Source organism: Canis lupus, chromosome 4, assembly GCF_003254725.2.
Source record: "Canis lupus dingo isolate Sandy chromosome 4, ASM325472v2, whole genome shotgun sequence".
Classification (NCBI taxonomy): Eukaryota; Metazoa; Chordata; class Mammalia; order Carnivora; family Canidae; genus Canis; species Canis lupus.
This window is the reverse complement of record NC_064246.1, coordinates 56,097,341-56,123,663: the sequence shown is the minus strand read 5'-3', so window position 1 is coordinate 56,123,663 and position 26,323 is coordinate 56,097,341. Positions and strand designations below refer to the sequence as shown.

At 44.3% G+C, this 26,323-nt stretch overlaps 1 protein-coding gene and 2 long non-coding RNA genes across 5 annotated transcripts in view; 1 reads left to right on the top strand and 2 right to left on the bottom strand.

The window, feature by feature from the left end:
- Positions 1-5,438: 5,438 nt before the first annotated feature.
- Positions 5,439-10,665, bottom strand: LOC112651906 (uncharacterized). Its single transcript, XR_007410292.1, has 3 exons — positions 9,479-10,665; positions 6,638-7,253; positions 5,439-6,507 (listed from the first exon to the last, which is right to left on the bottom strand). It is a non-coding gene; the product is annotated as an uncharacterized LOC112651906 (long non-coding RNA).
- A 4,121-nt stretch (positions 10,666-14,786) lies between these two features.
- On the top strand, positions 14,787-18,373 carry LOC125754987 (uncharacterized). The gene is made up of 2 exons (XR_007410289.1): positions 14,787-14,895; positions 15,832-18,373. It is a non-coding gene; the product is annotated as an uncharacterized LOC125754987 (long non-coding RNA).
- FAM114A2 (family with sequence similarity 114 member A2) overlaps positions 17,543-26,323 on the bottom strand; it is a 33,440-nt gene continuing 24,659 nt past the window's right edge. For all 3 annotated transcript variants that reach the window (XM_025435248.3, XM_025435249.3, XM_049109213.1), the window contains exons 12-14: positions 24,087-24,159; positions 20,727-20,780; positions 17,543-18,872 (exon numbers count right to left, since the gene is read on the bottom strand). In XM_025435248.3, the coding sequence (XP_025291033.1) occupies positions 18,771-18,872; positions 20,727-20,780; positions 24,087-24,159 (229 nt within the window). In that variant the 3' untranslated portion in view covers positions 17,543-18,770. The remainder of the gene's footprint in view (positions 18,873-20,726; positions 20,781-24,086; positions 24,160-26,323) is intronic.

The window sequence follows — 26,323 nt, the reverse complement described above, 5'->3', positions numbered from 1 at the left end:
ACCACCTGCAGGCAAGGCCACCAAATGCAAATGAAGGGCAGCCAGTTATGTGTCCACAGGAAGCAGTAAAAACACAGCTCTTTGTATCAGTGGTGACACGGTTATCCAGTGGGTTTAGGCAGCATTTCTCAAGTGTCCATGGAAGCCTGACTTGAGAGGCGATGGTAAGAATAGAATCTGTGGTCAAGGGAAGCCTGGGTGGCCCAGCAGCTGAGCACCTGCCTTTGGCTCAGGTCGTGATCCCGGGGTCCTGGGATCAGGTCCCGCGTAGGGTTCCCCGAAGGGTGCCTGCTTCTCCCTCTGCCTATGTCTCTGCCTCTCTGTGTCTCTCATAAATAAATAAAATCTTTTTTTAAAAAATCTGTGGTCAGGGGATCCCTGGGTGGCACAGCAGTTTGGTGCCTGCCTTTGGCCCAGGGCGCGATCCTGGAGACCCGGGATCGAATCCCGCACCGGGCTCCCGGTGCATGGAGCCTGCTTCTCCCTCTGCCTGTGTCTCTGCGCCCCTCTCTCTCTCTCTCTCTCTCTCTCTCTCTCTCTCTCTGTGACTATCGTAAATAAATAAAAATTTTAAAAAAATCTGTGGTCAAATTTGTCTAGTTATTACCTTACATTCTTCTCCTTTGTCTAGACCCACAGTGCACACCCCAGCAGGTTGAGGATCTGAGATATCATGCTGCACAGACAACTGTTTAACCTAGTGTTTCCCACACTTGACTTTTTTTTTTTTTTTAACAAATCCTACTTAGTATCCCAAGGAATTAGCATTCCATAGGATGCACTTAGAAAATGGGATGGTGCTGGTCATGCAGACGCTCTGGCTCAAGGAGGTCGCTTAGGGTGGTCTGAGAGGCCTTCCTTCATTTTTCCTCAGCTCTCCTTCTGCCAAAAAATACATGGATTTTATAGGTTCACAGCCTTTAGGTAATAGGACAAGATTCCAATGGTGGACGGTTAGGCATTGGCCAGTCCAGGGGGATGGGAAAGAATCTGCCACAAACTCTCTTTTGCCCTCTGTCTTTGACCAATAGACATGACCTCCAGTAAGTGACAACTTCCCTGTACCCAGGTTCTGTACATGGCCACGAGGACCAAATGAGTTGCTAGATAATGAGTGCTTAGAATAGTACCTGGAAGACTCGCAAAATCCAAACAGCATTCTATATCACAAAGAGCTCCTGTTATCTGAAGTCATATGAATTTAGTGATTTCCTTTTCCTCTCACATGGCAAGCTTGTCGGACTTATAACTTAGTATAATAGCCCCTTATGTGACATAATTATGGAGCCATATACACGGAAGGGCAAGAGAGAGACAGTAGGTACTAAGAAAGTTTAGAAAGGAAAGGATCTGTGTGCTGCAGGGTCACTCATTAGGACGGCTTTCCGGAGGAGTGAAACAGTGAGCAGGCTTGGCCTGGGCAGAAGACAGCAGGGACAGTCGCAAGGAGGGAAGAGCATCAAGTGAACACAGGCCTGGAGTTGCCAGGGGCACAGCCAGGGCCTCATTAACTCAGCTCCAGGTGAGCAGGGAGTCCGCTCCGCCGGCCAGAGACCAGCCAACCACTGGGAGCTGGCATCTCTGTTGACATTTGCTGAGGAACAGAGTCATCTCCAGGTCCTGGAGGTAACTAGAAGTGACAGATGGTCTGTTGAGTGGAATGGAGCGTTTGCTTCCCCAGCTTGCAACATGTGCTTCTCAGGCAGGTCTGCGGGCGCGCTCCCCCTCCCCAAAGCCTCCTCCAGGCTTGGTTGCGAATCAGCACTTGCAAGAAGCAGAGACCCACTGAAGCTCGCTCAAGTGTAAAGGCAGCTGGGGGAAGATTCAGCGGTATCTCAGGGAACACGGGCAGGGAGGTCAACTGGACCTTGAGAAAAACTGGGCTAATACCCTGTGCCGGGGCAGGGCTGCTGTCTCTGTTTCTCTTTTTCTCTTTGATGATCTCTGTCTCTCTAAATCTAAACATCTCTTTCTCTCTCCCTAATCTCTATCCTACGCTCTCCCTCTGTGTCTGTGTGTCTCTGCGTTTATATCCCTCCGTCTCTTTCCATCTCTTTGTGTGTGTTGTGTGTGTGTGTGTGTGTGTGTGTGTGTGTGTGTGTGTGTGTGTTTCCTCTGGCATCTGTGTATGTCTCTCTGTCCTTTGCTCCAATCTCTGAGTCTCTCTTTCCCACTCCTGATTGCACGACCTCCCACGTCTGGCCTGTTTCTCTCTGTAGGTCATCTTCTCTGCCTGCTCCCCAGCATGCATGGCACACACATTGCCACCCCAACTCTAGAATCAACCTCTTCACCCCAGTGCTTAATAGCATCAGTGAAGCTCGGCAACAACTTTCTTTCAAGAGAAAAGTCAACGGGGCCAACTCAAAGGTTAGATGACTGTTCCTGTCCCATCAGTTCTGGCCAGGGAGTCATGTGACGACACTACAGTGACTTCATCTAAGAATGGGTCTGGGTGGCATTCAGGCTACACTGCAGCTTTTACAGCAGGACAGAGTGACTCGGTGAGAGGAGCACTCAGTAGGCACCATGGGATTGTGCCTCCTACCAGGTCTCATGGAACAGCTGTGTGACCTGCTGCAGGATGCTCCCATCTCCGGGTCTCAAATACCCCATCTATAAATGGGGACTTGGATAACACATTCTGTTCAGAACACTTCTACCCCCTGAATCCTATGGTGTTCTACTTCTAAAACAGGCATAGAACTGCTGGGGATTTACCCCAAAGACACAGATGCAATGAAACGCCAGGACACCTGCACCCCGATGTTTCTAGCAGCGATGTCCACAATAGCCAAACTGTGGAAGGAGCCTCGGTGTCCATCGAAAGATGAGTGGATAAAGAGGATGTGGTTTATGTATACAATGGAATATTCCTCAGCCATTAGAAACGACAAATACCCACCATTGTCTTCGACGTGGATGGAACTGGAGGGTATTATGCTGAGTGAAGTAAGTCAATCGGAGGACATTTTATGGTCTCATTTATTTGGGGAATATAAAAAATAGTGAAAGGGAATAAAGGGGAAAGGAGAAAAAATGAATGGGAAATATCAGAAAGGGAGACAGAACATGAGAGACTCCTAACTCTGGGAAACGAGCTAGGGGTGGTGGAAGGGGAGGTGGGCGGGGGGTGGGGGTGACTGGGTGGCGGGCACTGAGGGGGGCGCTTGATGGGATGAGCTCTGGGTGTTATTCTATATGTTGGCAAATTGAACACCAATAAAAAATAAATTTATAAAAAAAATAAAACAGGCATAGAGATTGGAAATGAGAGGGAAGAATGTGGGAAGTGTCAAAGGATTATTTTTTTTTGAAGATTTATTTATTTATTCATGATAGACACACAGAGAGAGAGAGAGAGAGAGGCAGAGACATAGGAGGAGGGAGAAGCAGGCTCCATGCCGGGAGCCCAACACGGGACTTGATCCCGGGACTCCAGAATCGTGCCCTGGGCCAAAGGCAGGCACTAAACCACTGAGCCACCCTGGGATCCCCAAATGCGATTATTAAGAGAAAATCACATACTTTAAGAAATAATTGCTGGCGGTCACCTGACTGGCTCAGCTGGTTAAACATCTGCCTTCAGCTCAGGCCATGATCCCTTGGTCCTGGGATGCAGCTCAACATCCGGCTTCCTCTCTCAGCGGGGAGTCTCCTTCTCCCTCTCCCTCTGCCCCTCCCCCTGCTTGTGCTTGCTCTCAAATAAATAAATAAACCCTTAAAAAAAAGAGAAAGAAAAAAAGAAACAGTTGGTGGAACAGCCTCCAGGGCAGGGGGTGAGAATGGGGGCTGTCAATCCCAACACAGCAGAAGGGAACCAATGGTTCCTGAAGCTTGCAGAGCCTCCTATAGATACAGATTCCCAGGCCCACCTCACAGAGTCTGATGCAGCAACTCGCCCCAGGTCACTCTGATGCACGTGGTCTCAGAACCACCCCCTGCTGCCTTAGGAGGAACAGGGCTTTCTAGGAAAGGCAGTGACCCTAAACCTTTGGGCTCATGCAGGAAAGGCCAGCCAAGCTGTTCTGGATGATCCCAACCTTCCTGTCTCACCTCCTGTGTCTCCAACACTCAGAAATTCAAGCAGAATCAAAACTGCCCTGGCAGCTCAAGCCCAAGCAGGGATGGGTTGCGGCCTCTTCAAGCTGCTTCTCTGGGCCTCATTCATTTACACTAGAGGCCGTAAATCTGATGTCCAAACAAGGGAAGAGAAGACACAGGGGCAAAGTGATCCTCCTTTGCCTCCATTTCATCTCCTGGGCGTTTAAAGGCTGGATTCTGGGTCAGCGGGAGGGCCTCCATGATATTCTCTCAGACTTGTATTCACTCATTTTCATTTCAGAAATTAGTGGGATGGGCAAGAGGGGGACGTTCACCTTTAGACTTTGCCAAGAGGCTCCAGATTCCAGAACCAAAAGATTAGAAGAATTGGCCACCCTGGGTCCTCCCCAGGCCAGACTGGCCTCCACATCGACAACTGTCAAATTTCTCCAGATCTCTATGTATCTCCCTCAACCTGTGGGCTACCTGGATTCCAATCAATATGTGGGAACCTACGTGGCTTGAGGAGGACCCAGACACACCTGGGCTCAAGAATTCACAATGCAGGGACGCCTGGGTGGCTCAGCAGTTGAGCGTCCACCTTCAGCTCAGGGCATGAGTCCCACATCAGTCTCCCCACATGCAACCTGCTTCTCCCTCTGCCTACATCTCTGCCTCTCTCTGTGTCTCTCATGAATTAATAAATAAAATCTTTAAAAAGGGACATCCCCGGGGATCCCTGGGTGGCTTAATGGTTTGGCACCTGCCTTTGGCCCAGGGCGCGATCCTGGAGACCCGGGATCGAGTCCTACATCAGGCTCCCTGCATGGAGCCTGCTTCTCCCTCTGCCTGTGTCTCTGCCTCTTTCTCTCTATCTCTCTCTCTCTCTCTCTCTCTCATAAATAAATTTTTTTTTAAATCTTAAAAAAAAAAGGGGGGGGGACTTACCCCCGCCGAGTCAGGGCTGGAGTTCAGACCAGGACAGTGTAGGCCGTTGTGGCAGCAGATGGCCGGCACAGGGTACTTATTAAGCAGATGGCCCTGTCTCAGAAGGAAGGGGAGAAGTGACCAGGTGAGACGAGTATGTCGGTGAGAGGGGAGCAGCTGGACAGAGGGAGGCCAGGGAACCTGTGTGTGGCCTGCGGTGGGTCCTCGCTTCTCCCTAGGCCTACTTTCCCTGTCTGTACTTTGGTGGGGTAAGAGTGTCTCTAATGTCCCGGTGTACTCTGGCATCTGGGGCTTCACCCCCACGGCTGCCTCCTTGAGTGTCCAGCCAGCCACTAGCAGCAGAAGGCCGACGCAGCCCAGAGGCCAGAGCAATTCCTTGGACTTTCAGGTCACCCCTGGCTGTGCCCCCACCCTGCCCCCAGCCCCCAGAGTGACCAGAAGTTTCCAAGAAGCCTCAAAACTACCCGCTGTCCGCAGTGGATAGGAACACTGCAAGAAACCGCAGTGATAAGAACCGACCAGAAGATGGAGCCAAATGCCCGGAAAACCAAAGCAGTTCTATTTCGTGAGTTTTTATTCATTTTATCCTGGGCTGCAGGTGCGGAAACTGAACCACAACCACAGAGGCGGTGAGAGACGTGCCCAACGTCTCCCATCTGCTCAATGTCAAGGCTGGAAATCAAGCCCCATCTCCCGCCCTGGGGCCAGCAAGTATCCTTCTATCCCTGCTGAAGCCTCAGAATGCGGGTCAAACCGAGTTCAAGCTGAGAGGCCCTAACCGGGTTAGAGCGCGCCCGCGTGGCGGATGGGCCGGGGAGGCCCTGAGGGGACGCGGGGAACCTCTGAGTGGATGAGGCGGGGGCCTCCATGCGGTCCACGTGTGGATGGATAAACACTATTGTCAAAGACTCCTGGCCGAAGCTCTCCTCCCGCCCCATCCGCCTCACAGCTAGGCTGACTCTGGGCAAATTCTTAAATGCTCCAGGCCTGGGTCCTCGTCAGTAACTCAGAATGATGGTGCCACAGGCCTGTTGGGTTGTTTGGAGGGTTACATTAAGTAACCGAGGGCAGCCCGGGTGGCTCAGCGGTTTAGCGCCGCCCTCAGCCCAGGGTGTGGTCCTGGAGTCCCAGGATCGAGGCCCACGTCGGGCTCCTTGCATGGATCCTACTTCTCCCTCTGTGTCTCTCGTGAATAAATAAATAAAATCTTTAAAAAAAAAAAAAGTAATTGAGAAGAACACTGAGCATCATGACTCTGGTATGGTAGGAGCTCAGTAAATATCCAGGTTTCATTCCTGTAAGGACAGTTCTGTCCAAAATGATCTAAACAAAATGACAAAGATGAACATGAAAGGCTTTACTGGTCTAAGTGGACAATTTCTCCTTGTGACATTCCTCCTTCACTCGCCTTCTTCCCATCCTTCCGGGGCTCCGGCTCCTGGCTCCCCAGTCAGCCAGTTCCTGCCATTAACTGATGCATTTTTTTTCTTTTTCATGCCGATCTTCTCCTTGGTTCTGTGTGACAGGAGAAGAAAAGTCAGACCCTGCTAAGGAGATGCCACAGAAGGGAAGGGCTGTGTGGCCAGAGCAAGGAGGAATGCCCAGGCGGACCATGGGGGTCCCAAGCCCTGACCTCAGACCCTACCTCACACCATCTCCAGAATTCAATTGCTATTCCCGGTTTCCACTTCCCTCTCCACTCCAGGTGAAACACCTGCATCCGTCCACACCTGTGACCCTCTCGCACAGATTTTTCAGGACTCCGCAAGCCCACGCTAATCTCCGCCTTCTTGCATGGGATTCTAGGCTTCTGCTTCAGAGAGAGACCTGAAGCTTCCTTCTGGAGACAGAGGAGGCACTTTCTTTCCTTGTCTCCTCCATAACACGGGTAGCTCAAGGCCAGGAACCACGGGCTGCTTAGGGCAGTAGAGGGAGCACTGTGCTGGGAGTCAAGAGACCTTGCCAGAGGCCTGGCCCTCTCTGAGACCTGAGATGGAGCGGCCCTCTGGGGTGACATCAGCCCTCAGTCAGAGCCTCCCTGGTGAGTTCATTTCTGCCCTGGGATTTAGCAGCCCTGAGGACCAATCCTGCTCTCTTTGACTCTTGGTGTGACCTCTGGCAAGTTCTTTCCCCTTCAGGACTCAGTTTCCCTGATGCTTTCGGTGCTTGAGTCCAAGACAGTGTGGTTGGTGCCTCTTGCAGGCATTTTGAGTGGGATCCTTCTCGTTGTTTCTGCCGTCACTCTCACTGCTTTCATCCTCCTGCCAGGGAGACACAAAGTCAATGTGGGGGTCCTGGGGCTGGGCCAGGTTCTCCCATGGTGTCTGGAGCCCTCACTGCCCTCAGAGGATGCCCCCTCCTCCAGACCCTCAGCAAGGTGTGGAATATGCTCAGGGCGTCAAAAGGGATGAGTTGGGCAGCCCCGGGTGGGGCTTCGCCTTCGGCCCAGGGCATGATCCTGGAGACCCAGGATCAAGTCTCACATCGGGCTCCCTGCATGGAGCCTGCTTCTCCCTCTGCCTGGGTCTCTGCCTCTGTGTGTGTGTGTGTGTGTGTGTGTGTGTGTGTGTGTGTGTCATGAATAAGTAAATAAAATCTTAAAAAAAAAAAAAAGGGATGAGTCATGAGGTGTGCTAGGGAAGTGAACAGATTCAACCTGGTGCAGCAAAGACCAGGGAAGAGGACATCAGAACAGGGAGACATAGGTTTTTATCCATATTCTGACACTAACTTCTAGAAGTCTCTGAACTTAAACTCTAAATGGTCGCTATCAGACCCTTTCTAGCAAGTGTGGGAAAGGAAAGGGAAACATAAAGATCCCCAGGCACTGAGAGGCTATGAAGGGAGGGGAGAGAAGAGGCAAGCAGAGAAATGATGCTTTAGCATCTGACTTCTCCTACTTTATGACTTCTCGAAGAGTTGCCCAAGGCGGAAGGCAGCTACCGTAATTTCTCTCTTCACAAACTTCAAAGAGATGTTTGTTCAGAAGGTAAATTTCCAGAGAGAAAAGGAGGATATTAAATGGAAATGCTACTGCTCAGACACAGGATTTAGATGCAGGACTTAGACAAATGACTTTGTTTCCCTGACCAGCTAAAGTGAGCTGGACTGGGATTGGCAGCAGAGTGGCTCAGTCTAGGGGCAGGAATACTGTCCTCGTAAGCACCCTCACCCTATGAAGCCCACAGTCCCTTTCCCCAGGCCTCTCAGCCCTACTCAGTAATTTGCATAGGTGGGTTTTGAATCCACGCACACAGCCACCTAATGTTGATTGGTCCATTCACAAAGCACAGAAGTCACTTCACAGTTGGCCAACAGCTTCATCCCTGCATCCTCCTATTCCTGAGCAGAGACGGCTTCTCCTCATCCCAAGCCCTGACATCTGCCTGTCAGAAGCAGCTTAAATCTGGGCAGCATAGTCACCCCAGAGAGAGTCTCCACAGAATCTGGTGGCTGTGATCTGGGCAAGCTCACTTCCAGACTGCTCTGACCCAGTGAGGGTACCAGGCCCTCACCATCCTGCTCCACTTTCTGTTGCTCATCCTCATACGGCTTACTCTTCAGAGTCCCCTTCTCCCACTATTGCTCCTTCTCTTTCTCAGCCTCTTTGCCAACCCTGGAGGGGATGATGGAGAGGAAACAGGCTCAACGGGGAGGCTAGCTTGATTGTGTGACCTGAAATTCTCAGTCTGCTCCTCCCCATGTCCTCCTCCCCGGGCCCCACTTCTCCTTCCTGCATATGTGGTTTTTTCAGCTTTCTCAAAGCACATTCATATCTATTCTTCCACTTGAACCCTACTGCCATTTGCAGTACTGAGTAGGGAAGGGGTTGTGGACCCATTTTACAGAGAAGGAAACTGAGATCCAGCGAAGGAAAGAGTATCTCTAAGAATATATGAGGAAGTTGGTCCCATCATGGGTGGACAATCATCTCAAATTGCTTCCTCCTGGTCCAGCGTCCCTCCCCAGCCAAGTAGGGCATGATTACCAATGAAGGAATGATCCCAGCTCACCCATCAACATTGGATGGTGGCCCTATACTTAAGCACTTCCCCAGGAAAGACCTGGAGCCTCCAATAAGCACTGCATAGGCTGGGGTCAGCCTTTGGGGCTCACTTGGACTGTGGGAGGGTATGCACAGCGCCTGGTGTGCTTAAGGACGAATGGTCTCCATGAATGGTGTATCTGCATGCAGCATGAATGAGCGTGTGCATTCTACAAGCCCCACATGTAAGCTCCCCAGTGGCTGTCTCTGCTCATAACTGGTGTGGCCTCACATCCCAGGGCTACTGCTCTGTACCTCCAGGTTTCCTGAGAGATGTTTTCTTTCTCTGTAAATACTTATCAGACCTCTGGCAGCTCTGAAGAGTTTCCTGCCGAGCTGGCCCCCTTTCCTGTCACACCTCCAGTCACTGCCTCCTTAACCAAGTGACCAGGATACAGAGAAAAAAAAAAATCCCAAGTAAGCAAGAGCCCAGGAACTCACACTTTAGGACAGACGCCACCTTGATGGAGATCTCTTGCTTCTGTCACACCAAGCTGAGAACAAACAGGGTAACAGCAGCCAGCCTCTTCCCGGCATGTTACAGTTTACAGAGGATGATAAGGGACATTGTCTTCTCTGATGAGCACATCAGCTCTGTGCAGTCAGAGCACCGTTAGCTCATTGGCCAGATGAGGGAACGGAAGCCCAGGAAAGTGAGAGCAATGTCCCAAGAACCCACAGAGGCAGTGCTCACATGCATAGAACTCTCTTTGCTTCAACCCTCAGGTCTCTCCCAACTGAAGAAGGAAGTGGGGTCAGGTGGAGACCCAGGGAGGGTGCAGAAGATATGATATCCATAGACTTTCCTTGTTTTCCTATTGTCTCCCTCAGCACGGCCCACACACAGGCTCCAGGGACCCACAGACCCTATACCTGTACAGAGCAGAGACAACAGCCGCTGAGGCCCACCCCTCCATGCTTCATGCCCCCAGCCCTGCCCTATGCCATCCAGAGCCACTCTGCTGCATGAGCCAGATGTGTCCTTTCTTAGCCTTGGTCTTGTGATTCTCTCCTAAGAACACTAGCCACTCTTCTGCTGCTGTCCCCACCAGAAAACTGGCCAGGGTAGCAAAGAGGAGGCCAGATCAGAGCTAGCCAGGCTTTGAAAATGGGACCTCAGAATGTAAAGACTGGAAAGGATGGTTGTGTAGATGTGAAATCTGTGCCTGCCCCCGGAGAGTGGGGGGCAAGGACTTGCTCAGAATCTGCTGAGGGGCAGAAGCCAGGTCCTGGAAATACAAGCACCACATCCAACCAGGCCTCTGCTCAGCCTCTGCCACCCCAACCACAGGAATTGGTCTCACAGCCCCTTGACTGGCCCAACGATGCCCTTTCTCCCTGCCAGGGGGTCTGCTCTCTGATTTGAGAGCTGTGTCTGGACTTGGAAGGAGGCATCCACCTCAGCAAGAAGGAGACAATGAGTTTCTCAAAGCCCAACAACTCAGAGACATAGGTACTCGCTGCCAAGACAACCTTGACTCAGACTCTCATGGTTGCAGAATTATCACGTCTGCCCGCCCATCGAAGGCTAGAGGAATTGGACTTTCTCTGCATGCCCCTGGCGTGTGGTCCAGTGACCAAAGCAGTTGTTAATCCTCCCTTGCTCCTCTACCCAGTGCTGACCTGAAGTGATAGCCTAATATCACAAACCTCGTTATTTTAGACTCAATGGTCCCATCCAATTTCATCTCAACTCTCTTGCATCCAAGGCCCAAATTCCATAGTCGTAGCAGGAACCAAGGAAGAGAAGGTGAAAAAATATCCACTTAATGTTCTGGAGCTGGAGGCAAACTTGTATGTCTATGCTGAGCTAGCAGAGTCCTTCTGGGTCCTTCCGGATGGGTTTATATTCCCAACATCTTCCTGTTTTCAGCCCTGAAGTGGGCAGACAGTTGTCTAAATGTCCTCAGGCACACAGTCTGGAAACAGACAAATGTTTCCAATCAAAGCCTGGGACTCAATCCTACCACCCCCTGCGCCCCCTTGGTCTCCCTGCCGGCTGCAGGGCACACCCTCCATAAATCATGGACTCATTCTATGCCAGCCTGGAACATTCTCCCCTCAGACTCAGTAATGCAACTTCTAGGAAATGATCACTTACATGCTCAAAGATGTGTGTAAAATGGTATCAACTCTAGCATTATCAAAGTAATAAAGCTAACAGAATAACATTATTAACACATGCATAGTACTTGTTTCATTTCTTAAATGCTATTCCTGTATTTATTTAATCTTCACAATGGCCCATGAGCCATGTACGATGATTGTCCCCAGTTTCGAGCTTCATACATCGCCTCTCAGTAATTGACAAAGAATTAGGAACAACCTGAGTGTTTAATAATTGGGGATTGGCCAAATAAATTATGGAGCTTCCCTAAAATGAAATATTACGGAGCTATTATAAATAAGGTTTAAAATATTTAATAAGCCAGAAACACGTTCATAATGTTTGGTAATATTAAAAGCACAGGAAAATAAACTACACTCCATACAATCGGATTTTGAGTGAATGAACACATGCAAGAAAAAGTCCTCTAGGGAGGTCCTTGGCAGGGGAGGCTTTCTGGAAGAGACTGGTAATGAGCAGTTTCAGAAAGCTACGTAAGGAAGCGGGGCAAGGGCTGCGTCCCCAGCAGGAGCTGCGTGAGCTATCGCTGCTCACAATGCCCAGGTAACGTAAGGAGGCCCAGAGTGGATACTGAGCTTGAGATGACCAGCACTGGCTCAGAGTCCAGAGATTACCACTCACTCGCTTCTGACTCTGAAACTAATGAGGGTGAGCATTGCCAAGTCCTCTCTCTCTGGGCCTCAGTTTCCCCATTTCTACAAAGGCGATCATAACCCCTTCCCTGACTCTCCCATAAGCCAGGTTGCAGATGCAAAGCTCCAGGGAAGGCTTGAGTTGTGGGATTCCTGAGGTGACAGGGGAGCAGAGCTGTGGCTTTTTCTACTGACTGACTGCTGGGTCCTTCCTACAGGATGCAGGCTGTGCTAAATGCTTACAAACATGTTCAGCGCCAGCTTCCGGGGCATGGCACCAATACAGTCACGTAAGGCCCACACCCAGAAGTGCCTACATTTGGGGGTTTAGTGCTCTGTGGGCACCATGCTGAAATGCCCAATAATTTTATCTTGAATTTAGCTTTAGTAAGAAAAGCGGGACAGTGAAATGTGTGCTGGGGGCTTGGGGGCTGGAGCCTTGGTTTACACACTGTCCAGGGCACTTAAGTCTCGAGGGAGGAACCACAGGCACCTGTGAGGATCTACGCTCACCAAGAAGGTACCCCTGTGCTTGAGGAAGCACAACATACGCTAGCAAATAAAGAACACCAAGACAGCCAAGAGAGGGACGGTGGAAGAAGGGGGAAAAGCTTTACTCTTGCTGTTTGAACAAGGAGCCCTGTGTTTTCATTTTGCAAATTAAGTAGCCAGCCCTGGGTAAACCCAAAACACCTCTATGAGGAATGTGCTTATTTTATTCCTTTTTACAGGCAAGGAAGTTGGGCTTAGAAGGTACATTGCCCCGGGTAAGACAGCTGGAAATAGCTTAGGCAGGGTTTGAACCCAGACCAGTTTAAACACACACACCCCCCACTCACCGTGTCTGTGGCCTCATCACTGTGCTATAGGAAGTCAGGTGATGCACAAGTCAGGCAAACCTCAGAGCAGCAACCCATGATGCCCTCTAACCACAATCAGCCATCACGACTCACACGGGGGTCAGCCCCTCCCCTGGATGGAGAAGGGGGAGCCTGGCTAGGTCTTAGAAGGGCATTAGGAGAGCCCTCACACCTCCACATATCTTTTCTGTCGGCTGAGAGGCACCTGCTTGATCCAGGAGGACGGGGGTTTCACCTGGCTGTGTGAGATTCCACTCTCAAGGAAACTGAGCGGGCCGCAGAGAAGAGCCAAAAGGAGGATACTCCTCCTGACTCCCTCAGACCTCGAATGCCCATCTTAAATTTTTTTTTCAATTTTTATTTATTTATGATAGTCACACAGAGAGAGAGAGAGGCAGAGACATAGGCAGAGGGAGAAGCAGGCTCCATGCACCGGGAGCCCTACGTGGGATTCGATCCCGGGTCTCCAGGATCGCGCCCTGGGCCAAAGGCAGGCGCCAAACCGCTGCACCACCCAGGGATCCCGAATGCCCCATCTTAAAATGGGAGTGAAAATACTTATGTGGAAGTTCTCTACAAATGCAAGGTGGTACAGCTATCAGCAGCCCCATCTGACATCGCCTGCACTGACTGGCAAGGACTGGCCAGAAGTTGGCTACTTCTACTGTATAGACGCTTGTACCTTGTACTCGTGTGTGTGTGTGTGTGTGCATTTAAAATTCCATACACTTTATCACACGAGTAGGTCCATGTGTCCATCACAAGTAAGGCAACCCCATCACAAGGATCCCTCCCGTTGCCCTTTTAAAGCCACACTTACCCATCTCCTCCTCCACCCCCATTCCTAACCCCTGACAACTATTAATTGGTCTCCATTTCAGGGTGCCTGGGTGGCTCAGCCGTTGAGCGTCTGCCTTCAGCTCAGGGCGTGTTCCCGGGGTCCCGGGATTGAGATCCACATCCGGCTCCCTGCATGGAGCCTGCTTCTCCCTCTGCCTGTGTCTCTGCCTCTCTCTGTCTCTCATGAATAAATAAAATCTTTAAAAAAAATGAGTCTCCATTTCTATAAATTTGTCATTTCAGTGTTTTATGAATGGAATATATAGTATGTAACCTTTGGGGATGTTTTTACTCAGCATAATTGCCTGAGATTCACCCAAGTTCTTGCATGGATCAATAGTTTATTCCTTTTAATTTCTGAGTAATGATCCATGGTGTGGATGCAGTTGAAGCCCTCACCCACTGAAGGCTATCTGCAGTTTCCTGTTTGGGGCTGTTACAGATAAGGCTGTTATGAACACTGGTGTACTCCTCTCTCCTTTTTGATCACTAATTGATACAGATGCTCTTACTTCACAGAGATCTGTGTTCCTGCTGTGGCAAACATGACTTGCCACCACATCATCTTTTCCATGCCAACTCCAACTAGCTTTGGATAACGGGCCCAGATGCTCCCCTACAGGTATTTACCGCTAGACAGGAACCTCCAACCCCTTTCCCTTAAAATAATAAAATAGAACAAACTGGAGCCAGACAACCTGGGCTCACACTGCAGGAGCTCTGTCATTTACAGCTGTGAAATCCTGGGGAAGTCACTGAAACCTCTGTTTTTCATAACCATCATAATAAAGTAGCTAATAGTTGTTAAAGGTTTCTGACAGGTTATGGTGGCAGTGTGATGTCATAGTTGAAAAGAGAACTTAGGTGCTCAGCTGCCTGGGTTTGCATCCTGACTCTACCACGTGGTGACTGTGTGATCTCAGGCAAGTTATTTAACCTCTATGCCTCAGTTTTCTCTTCTGTAAATGGGCATGCTAATAGTGACTATATCATGGAGTTGTTTTGAGGACTAAATTGGTCCACGTAAAATGCTCAGAACAGGTGTCTGGCTAGTAAGCATTATGCACATATTGCTGTGTGGCAGGTGCTCTTCTAAGTACTTCATACAGATCGTTTTATTTAGTCCTATCAGGGACTTTATAATACAAGTGCTATTCAAGATGGATTTCCCAGATAACAAAACTGCAATCTAAGGGGCTAAGTCACCTGCTCTTGATCACAAGGCTGGAACATAAGGGTGCTGAGGTCCATTTTGAGTCTGTGCTCACTCCCAACTTTTACACCATCCTGCAGGCCCCATACACATGGTCATCATTGCCCTGCCCCCATACAGCAGTCGTGAGGATTACAAAGAAAAGTGTATTCGGTGGTGCCTGATACTCAAGTTGCTCCATACTCGTGAGTTTCCTCTTTTTAACATCCACTGGTAGTGGATGAACAGGAGATCATGCTGTAGTTTTAATATAAATGGCAGAAATTGGCCTCTTAAGACACAAGCCACCAGAAGTACAGTTGAGAGTTTTGATGGATACATCTGGCACACATGTGCAAAGCTGAACTGGCCCAACAATCACAATTAGATTTGAGACATGTCCATCCAACTCAACCACAATTCAATACAACAGGGCATCTGCCCCTTGGAGAGCTCTGCAGCTAACAGGCAGAGATTGCTCAGACAGTGGCACCAGCGTAAGCTTGCAGGACAAATGAGTTCAGAGAATATTTCAATTGTTAAAAAAAAAAATTCCTAAAGAGTTGATTGGGGAAGCAATAGTTAGAAACGAAGGGACTTTGGGGTTTGGCCAGATGATGTAATCACAAGTAACAGAGGCTGCAAGTTAAACAGAGAAATGAGTGCATGCAGCTTGTGGGAGTATCAGGGTACAGCTGAGAAGTGATATTACTGGGCAAGTTCTCAAAATTCTCCTCATATATTAGCCAGAGACCTTGATGACACATTAATTAAGGCTTGTTATTTTTAGAACTTCCTCATTTCCCAAATGCTTCATTTTAAGTCTTTTATGAAAATGAACATCACCTTTATTGGTGAGACAGAAGAGATTTCAATCTTTGACATTTCTGAAATACCATGCTTGTTGAGGGGCCCCTGCGGGTACAGTTTTAATCTGGGTTTTCCCAGTGTGAAAAATATTCCCACCTTTAAAACTCAGAATACATCTAGAAATAAAGATAATCTATTTCTCAAATGATGACATCAACAGCAACTACTTATAAAACATCTCTCCTTCAAATAGGTCTTTAGATAAAAATAAGTATGAAAGAGAGGGTCTTCATTCAGGGTAGGACTGACAACGTCTTGTTTTCTGATTGTAGGCCTAGAAAATCCACATTTGTGCATCACACTGATTTCAGATTCCTATGAAGGCCAGCCACGTGGATTACAGATTTACTCTTCACAAGCCTGTCAATGTTGGTACCTATGCCTTTATTTTTTATTTATTTATTCATGAGACACACAGGGAGAGAGAGAGGCAGAGACACAGGCAGAGGGAGAAAGGCTTCATGTAGGGAGCCCAACGTGGGACTCGATCTGGGGTCTCCAGGATCACGCCCTGGGCCGAAGGCAGGCACTAAACCGCTGAGCCACCCGGGCTGCCCGGTATCTATGCCTTTAAAGAAAACCTATCAAAAGCAAGTAAGGTAAAGCTTGTCCTCAACACATCTGCATGCATTATATAAAGAAAAAACAAGAATTACTTTGTACATGTTTCTATTTCTTTTAGACCAAATTAATGAAGTTTCTTTTAATCACAGCCTTTAAAGATCCCAATAGTAGGAAGAGAAGCATCTTACCCCAATTACAACTGAACATTTTACCAATAAGGTGTTAAGTGAATTGGGAAGGAGGAATGTAGTATACTTTAGGATGTAGCTGTAAATCTCAGACACGAGAAAATTTAAAAGAACAGCACCAAAAGACTAGGTATCATCAAGAAACTACATCCTGTAGCCACCCCAAATGGAATGAAGCAAGCACCATTCAAAAATCAACACCATAATTCAGTAGGTTCCAAAGCATCCCCTGAATTTACCTTTTCACCTGCCAACAAATTTTTATGCTTACTTTTCTCTCTCCATCAAGGAACTTTCATTTTTTTTTTTTTTAAGATTTTATTTATTCATGAGAGACACAGAGAGAGAGGCAGAGACACAGGCAGAGGGAGAAGCAGGCTCCATGCAGGGAGCCCAATGTGGGACTTGATCCCGGGTCCCCAGGATCACATCCCGGGCCAAAGGTGGCGCTAAACCACTGAGCCACCCGGGCTGCCCAGAACTTGCATTCTTTTTCACCGTATTTTAGGTGAAAGGTAAGCAATTGTCACTCAGAATTAACTGGTGTTTTCATTGTTGCTTCACGAATGGTCTCCAAAATACACTGAAAAACATCTGGGTAGATAGGGGAGGCTTGACAAGGACGATAAGAAAAAAAGTGGCAGTGAGTCACATTTGCCTTTTTTAAGGTCTAATCTAAAACCAGTCTGGGGAGGTACCTAAAAAGAGTCACTGTTCTGTTCCCCATATCTAAATCCCTCTTCTTGAAAGAAAAACCATAGCTATGTTTCTAGATTGAAAAGTAAAAACTGCAAACCGCCATTGTACAGGCATCTGAACAGACAGACAGCAGTGTGAGCAGTTCCTAAACCTTGTTCAGGGGATCCAGGTTCACACACAGCAACTGCACTTGAGACAGCAAACCTGGACTGGGGACACCAGCTTTCATTACCATAGGCAACTGTTTTTTCTCTGAAATTTCAGAATTACATTAGGAAGGGTGAAATTTACCTAAAAAGATTAATGTTCACAAAGTTTTCTGATCATATTAAAACAGAATATAAGCAGAGTAACATTTTAGTGCTACTGGTGTACCTTTTTAGCCCAAATCTATTTATAAACTACCCATGCCCCAAATAAGGGTATGGAAATAGTGCTGAGATCAGTCAATGTTACATCTTTGTTCTGCTATTTCTTTGGTCTGAAAAAGATATTGGGGCTCATGTTTGGAAAAGTAAGTGAAAGGATCAAGTGACACAATTATTAATTTTTATTTAAACGTTTTAGAAGATGAGTGGTAGAGCTCACAAAAGTTACCTCCAACAACAAAGTTGGAGAATTTTTTTTTAAAAGAGTGGATACCAAATAACTTTTAGGAAGATAACACCTTATTAGCCTCTTACATTGTTGAAGAGAGCAAAAGAAGGCTTAAGATCTAAAGGATAAAAGTTGTATTTATAAACATGCTAAGGAATACATTAAAACAAACAAAAAACAAAAATAAGGAAAAACATATTGTATCTTACAGGTTAAATCCTGTTATAAATGATTTCTATGGGACTCTTATAGTCCCCTTCAACAGCATTTAAATAACAAAAACTCCATTACTGAAAGAGCTTCAATACTCCTTTGGAGCTGGCTATTACAGAATTTATCCTGCACATAAGGTATGCATGAAAAACATCCTGGAGAGACTTGGAATACCTGCAAACATGAAATTGTTTCTGTAAGTTGCACTTATTGGTCTGGAACCCCCCTGACTGGGGTCAATTACAACTTGAAGCTTGTCACCTTAGGGTAGGAGAACAATTTAAAGCCAAAGGGCACTTTGCTGTAGTTAATTCATGTGGCTTCAAGTACATTTCAGAAGTTTCTCCTCCATGCCAAAGACCTATTGAGAATTAAAGAGCACATGAAACTTTCTAACCAAGTCCTAAGAATCTAGGTAATCATTACAGTTTTACTGTTTTCTTAAAGCCACAGATTTTATTATAGAAAGGAGAAAGGTCATGGCATCGACAGATCAAGCACAGGACTTCTAGAATACTAAATTGTTTCTCTCTTGCTTCACAACCAATTATATCAGCGGGCTGCAAAATCATACAGAACCATAACAAGACTGTTAGTGTTTCGCATCATGTCCAATAAAGAGCAATATTTTTGCCTGAGTCTCCCATTAACCTTTATCTAGAGCTATTATTCTTGAACTTTCCATAAAAATTTCTTCTCAAATAATTTAACAATTCTAACAACTTAGAAGGGCAGTGTGAAGACCTGAATATTTCACCCAAGCAGTGAAGGCAACAAAACTCCTTTAAACCTGCTCTCCTGCCCAAATTTTATACACTAAAAGAATCCTTTCTCCTTCCCTTCTGCAGGGGTACCCAAAAGAGAGTGGCATTTCTTGGCCACCACAAGTTCTGGGTTGAATCCTCTCTGTTCTTCAATGTTCTGACAAAGACCCTGGGCCTGTATATAGCTCATGCCTCTGGTAATTCAGTTTTGTTCTCAATGAGAGAGATCTCCAGCACAGGTAAGAGCAGCTGAAAGGCATCCTGAATATAGGAAGCACTGTTTGATGCCTGTTGAGATTGAGAAAAAGAAAATATCACAGTTACTTAAAAGGGAAAATATATTAAAAGACAACAACAACAACAACAAAAAAACAGATTAATTTGTACAATCTAACTGAATCTCTGGGCTGGCAAACAAAAGCACAAACTAACCATGTTAGTAAAAGTTACAGAGGCAAGAATGAAATAGCTCTTAAGAGATGACAGTACCAAAAACAAATGTCAGCATTTTTTGTCCAACTTGTCCATCAGAAATGGTAGCTATTCTTTCACATTCTGCTCAAATTCGGCATTTGAAGCTTATTTAATCCTTTACTAAATGCTAGAGTCTGTCACAACATTCTAGTCACTTACTCAAAGGACTCTGGAAGGCTATGAAATCTTACACCAATAGGATCTTCAGTCCATTATGATAGCTCTTCTTCCATGAACCCAATACAATTAGTGAATACAAGACAGGTACTACAAATATGTACAAGGAAAACCGCTTTCAAAGATGATACAGTATAGATATATTTCTATCTGGCACAACAGACATAATTATGAGAAGCATCATGGAATCACCATGCTCAGAGTTTGCCAGACTTCATACATCTGACAAGTTCTGATCTTCCAGAAGAATAGAGAGTTCATTACATTAAGATAAAAACATATAATTTCAAGGACAAGGATGTTTCAAATATGTAATCAAGAACAATCAACTCCAAACAGCAATAAGGAAAGCCCATAAGTGAGTTTACCTTTTTCGGATTTATCAATAGCATATAATCCTATTTAAACCTTAATGTGACATTTGCTGCCAAATTTTCAACCAAAAGAGACCTCAGAGATCATCTAGTTAAATCTCTTATATTGCACATAATGATAATGAGATTGTCAAGAAGGTAAATGCCTGGTCCAGAGTCATAAAGCAAATCAGGGGAGATCCAGGACAGGACTAGACTCCCGGTTTGCAAACTTCTCACCTATACCACTCTGCCATCTACTAAATCACTAACTTTTAAAAACATTGTTTAAGTGTTAATTATCAGAATAATTACCCTGATATTCAAGAAAACTGTGCAGCTAAGGAATTAAAGGCATTTCCTTGATAATTTTAAAAGAATTTAAAACTAAAGAAGTAACAGTCTAATAGTTAATTTTTTTCAATTCATATTTAAAACCTAACCAATTATCTCCCCTGACTTACATAAACACATTTTAAACAGATCATCAAATGTTCAAATAGTTTACACAATTAATTTACAAGACAGAGTTTTTAAAACATGGCAGGCAGAAAGTGTCACACAAGGAGACAAATAATTGATCATATGATCTTACATCCCCCTTTTCCATGGACTTAAACCACCCACCTCCTTAAATCTAATGAACTGATGAGGATTCTATAAACACAGTACCTTTGATAAAACAAAGCAAATCTCTTGGCAAGGAAATGGCACAACAAAATGTTTTGTCTTGTTTTGTAACAAATCTCCCCTATATAAACTTTAGTCCTTTTGGAAGCAGTATTTGCCTGTTTGTCATTTTCAGCCCTTCAAGTCTATACCTGGTCTCCAGAAGGTGTTTCATTACTAAAGATTGTCCATCAGCTGCCAGTGGGTAGTACTAACTACTGAAAGCCTACTGCTGCTTTGCAGTTCATGCAAGAGCTTCATCATTATGCTTTGTAATAATGAAAAGGGAATATGCATCAACTACACACCATTTTGGTCATACCTGCATCAGTATGGCTAAACTACCAATCTGGTGAAAAAACAAAAACAAAAACAAAAACAAAAAAAAAACAAAAAATAAAGACTGAAGAAGAGCTGATTAATAAAACATTATACCCTAAAAGTTAGAGACTTATAATTAACTACTAACCTCCAGAAATACTGCAGTGATTAGGGGATTAAGGATGTCTGCCTTTTCTTTGACCTAGAATAAAAAAAAAATACATGGTTAAGTGAGCACTGCAAATTAAAAAAACACAACAGTAGACGCAGTGTGATCCCACTTTGAAACATAAACACACACACACCCATACATAATATAAGTATAGAAAAAGTCTGGACTGAGAAAGAGCAAAATATAATCTCTGGAAGTGCTTTAAATTTCCTTTTATATTTTCCTATGCTGCCCAACTGACAGTGTATTCCTTTATAGTTTTTGTTTTTTAAAATTTTATTTATTTATTCATGAGAGACAGAGCGAGACATAGGCAGAGGGAAAAGCAGGCTCCCCTTAGGGAGCCCAATGTGGGACTCAATCCCAGGATCCGGGGATCACACCCTGAGCTGAAGGCAGATGCTCAACCACTGAGCCATCCAGGCATCCCCAGTTGTAGGTGTTTTGTTTTGTTTTGTTTACTTTAAAAAGTATTCATTTTGGAAGAGGGGGTAGAAATGATACACATGACCAGAAACTTCAGAACAATTTTAAAATGGAACATGCAGATAAAGAACATGTGCTCAAAATATTCAATGGTTTTTAAGATGGGCTATGTGGAAAACATGGAAATAAATAATGGAAAGTTAACACCGCCATGTGTTAGCACCTTATAGTTGATTTGCTGGGTTAAAGTATCTTTATGAAACACATGGAAAGATTTGGTTTCAGAAGATTAACTTCAGGAATCCCAGAAGCTCTTTTAAAGACAATATTATGGAATAAAGAGATAATCCCAGGATTATCCCTTATGGGAATAATCTAAACTCGTAAAGTAAGAAAAATTTGGGCTATGCTCTTGATAAGTTTAAGAGCCTAGAATTTGCTGCCACACTGGCACTTAAATACTTATTACAAAGTGATTTTTTTTTTGATTGAGGTATAAGTGACATACAATACCATACTAGTTTCAGGTGTACAACATGATTTGATATCTACATATATTATAAAATGATCACCACAATAAGTCTAGTTAACATGTGTCACCATAGTTAGAAAAATATTTTTCCTGTGATGAGAAGTTTTAAGTTCTACTCTTAGCAACTTTCAAATATACACTACATAATTATTAACTATAGTCGCTATGCTGTACTTTACATCCCCATGACCTATTTAAAACTGGAGTTTTATACCTTTACATCCCCTTTACCCATTCTGGCCTCCCTTCACTCCCCCACCTCTGGCAACCACCAATCTGTTCTCTGTATCTATAACTTGGTTTTACTACAAAGTGATTTTATTTACTCATTTAAAATGCCTTGATTTGATCCTAATTCACGGTTACTGATTTCTGATCATATTCTACAGTTTACACACCTTCAGTAAATTTTTACAATTCCTTTAAAAAGGAAAAAAATTACTTTAGCTGTTTTAATTACAACTCTCCTCTTGGTTGGCAACTGTAGAGTATAAGGATTGCCACAGTCTAAGTAAGGCACTGCTCCCTAAAACTACAGCCAAACTTTGGGGGCTTTATTTTAGCAAAGTCTACATTTCCAGTACAGATATCAAAGAGTAGCAGAAAATATACTGCAGATTTCATAAAAAGAGAAAACAAAAATAGATTACAAAAATCTGCTAGACACAGAAAAGATGATCCAGAAACTCACACGAAAATGCGTAACGCCCCAAAAAGATAAAAGATCTTGTAAAAGAAGAACCAAGTTGAAGATTTACACATCTTGATTACAAAGCTACAGTAATCAAGACAATATGGCACTGGTATATGGATACACACACATAAAATCAACAAACAGAAATTAGAGTTTAAACCAGTTTATCTATGGTTAAATGATTTTACCATTCAACAGGGAAATGCTTTTCAACAAATGGTGCTAAGACAACTGGATATCCACATGCAAAAGAAGGAAGGTGAAACCCCACTTCACAATGGATCATTGACATAAATGAGCTACAACAAAACTCTCAGAGGAAAACATAGAGGAGTACATCTTCATGATCTTGGATTAGGCAACGATTAGTACTGAATGGTGATAAAAGACAATGATGACAAACTAGACTTTGTCAATATTAAAAACTTCTGTGCAGAGACACTACCAAGAAAGTGAAAAGACAACCCATGGCCTGGAAGAAAAGACATGCGTATCATGTATCTGATAAAAGAACTTGTACCCAGAATATATAAGGCATTCCTAAAACTCAGTAATAAATAGTAATAAAAAGGCAATTAATAAATGACAAAAAAGTAATGAAATAATCCAATTTATAAAATAATTTTTAAAAATAACTCTATTTGAAAGTAGGAAAAACTAGAAGACATTTCTCTAAAGAAGACATACATATGGCCAACAGTACATGAAAAGAAGTTCAACATCATTAGCCATCAGGGAAATGCAAATAAAAGCTGCAATGAAATACCATTCATACACTGTTCAAACAATGAACAATAGCAAGTGTTGAAGAGATTGTGGAGAAATTGGAACTTTCATACACTGCTACCAAGAACGTAAAATGATACAGTTACTTTGTAAAACAGTCTGCGAATTCTTCAATGGTCCATAACACCCATATGACCCAGCAATTTTACTCCTACCTATACACCTAAGAGAAATGAAAACACACATGCATGTTTGTAGCAACATTATTCATTATAGCTGAAAAATGGAAATAATCCAAATGTCTATGAATTAATAAACAGAAAAATAAAATGTATATGTCGGTGCCTGGGTGGTTCAGCGGTTGAGCATCTGCCTTCAGCTCAGGTCATGATCCTGGAGTCCCAGGATCGAGTCTCACATTCGGCTCCCTGCAGGGAGCCTGCTTCTCCCTCTTCTATGTCTCTGCCTCTCTCTCTGTGTCTCTCATGAATAAATAAATAAAACCTTAAAAAAAATGTGTATATCCATAAAATAGATTATTTGGTAATAAAAATAAGTACAGATACATGCTACAATGTGGATGAACCTCAAATACATTAGGCTAACTGAAAGAAATCAGACACAAAATATCACATGATGTATGACCCCATACATATGAAATGTCCAGAATAGGTAAATCTAGAGATGGAAAGCATATTAGTGTTGCTTAGGGCTAGTAGAAAGTGGAGTGGAAGAGAATGCAAGTGGCTGCTGAAGGCATGAGGTTTTCTGAAGGATGAGGAAACCATCTAAAATTAGATTAAGGTCACAGTTGCACAACTCTGTAAATATATTAAAATCAATCTACTAAATGGTACACTTGAAATGGGAAAATTTTATGGTATGAAAATCTTAATAGAACTGTTTTTAAAAAGCCCAAAGAACAAACATTAGCCCAGTAAGAGGCAAGAATTCTTACCCCAGCAGTTGTTAGGCAAGTGGTGAACTCTTTAGACAGAGAAGACAACTCTTTACACAACACAATTGTCATCCTAGGAAAGAAGTGAGCAAAGTCAGGAGGGTTCCTTGTTTGGTTTTTTTTTTTTTTTTTTTTTTTAAATAAGCATATTTAACAACTATAAGAAAACAAATCATTCCTGGGAGTAAATGTGAAAGAGGAAAGCTTTTTTTAAAGGGAAACACGCCTTCATCAGTTACCTAATTTGGGGACCCATTTGAGCAAGCATTCAAGCTACAGAAAGAGGTTTAGTCCTTGGAAAAACATTTTTCTGCAAAATCCTCTAGGAAGTACTAGATTTTCAAGTTCTATCAAAGGAAATAACTAAAATACATTTTAAGGAAATAAGGTAGTACTTAAAAGATACTACATTCTGTTCACGAATGTAGTTAAAGTAAATATGCATTCATTCATTCAACAAATATTTATTGGAAGTCTTCTATTTACCAGGTACTGTCCTAAGCATTGCAGATATATCAGTAAACAAGTGAAAGCCCAGTTTCCATGGATTTTAACTTACTTGATAATTAGCCGGGCGACTATACATATGTGTGTTTATACACACATATACCTACTGTACACATACACATATACATATATGTATACATGTAAACCCAGATATATAAGTAGAAAAGTGGAAGTAGCCACTTTTCCAAAGAACAGGCTACTCTGGGAGTGTGAGTCCCTCATCTTAAGGAAGGTTTTTTTTTTTTTTTTTTTAATTTATTTTTTATTGGTGTTCAATTTACTAACATACAGAATAACCCCCAGTGCCCGTCACCCATTCACTCCCACCCCCCGCCCTCCTCCCCTTCTACCACCCCTAGTTCGTTTCCCAGAGTTAGCAGTCTTTACGTTCTGTCTCCCTTTCTGATATTTCCCACACATTTCTTCTCCCTTCCCTTATATTCCCTTTCACTATTATTTATATTCCCCAAATGAATGAGAACATATAATGTTTGTCCTTCTCCGACTGACTTACTTCACTCAGCATAATACCCTCCAGTTCCATCCACGTTGAAGCAAATGGTGGGTATTTGTCATTTCTAATAGCTGAGTAATATTCCATTGTATACATAAACCACATCTTCTTTATCCATTCATCTTTTGTTGGACACTGAGGCTCCTTCCACAGTTTGGCTATCGTGGCCATTGCTGCTATAAACATCGGGGTGCAGGTGTCCCGGCGTTTCATTGCATTTGTATCTTTGGGGTAAATCCCCAACAGTGCAATTGCTGGGTCATAGGGCAGGTATATTTTTAACTGTTTGAGGAACCTCCACACAGTTTTCCAGAGTGGCTGCACCAGTTCACATTCCCACCAACAGTGTAAGAGGGTTCCCTTTTCTCCACATCCTCTCCAACATTTGTTGTTTCCTGCCTTGTTAATTTTCCCCATTCTCACTGGTGTGAGGTGGTATCTCATTGTGGTTTTGATTTGTATTTCCCTGATGGCAAGTGATGCAGAGCATTTTCTCATATGCATGTTGGCCATGTCTATGTCTTCCTCTGTGAGATTTCTGTTCATGTCTTTTGCCCATTTCATGATTGGATTGTTTGTTTCTTTGCTGTTGAGTTTAATAAGTTCTTTATAGATCTTGGAAACTAGCCCTTTATCTGATATGTCATTTGCAAATATCTTCTCCCATTCTGTAGGTTGTCTTTGAGTTTTGTTGACTGTATCCTTTGCTGTGCAAAAGCTTCTTATCTTGATGAAGTCCCAATAGTTCATTTTTGCTTTTGTTTCTTTTGCCTTCGTGGATGTATCTTGCAAGAAGTTACTATGGCCGAGTTCAAAAAGGGTGTTGCCTGTGTTCTCTTCTAGGATTTTGATGGAACCTTGTCTCACATTTAGATCTTTCATCCATTTTGAGTTTATCTTTGTGTATGGTGAAAGAGAGTGGTCTAGTTTCATTCTTCTGCATGTGGATGTCCAATTTTCCCAGCACCATTTATTGAAGAGACTGTCTTTCTTCCAATGGATAGTCTTTCCTCCTTTATCGAATATTAGTTGCCCATAAAGTTCAGGGTCCACTTCTGGATTCTCTATTCTGTTCCACTGATCTATGTGTCTGTTTTTGTGCCAGTACCACACTGTCTTGATGACCACAGCTTTGTAGTACAACCTGAAATCTGGCATTGTGATGCCCCCAGATATGGTTTTCTTTTTTAAAATTCCCCTGGCTATTCGGGGTCTT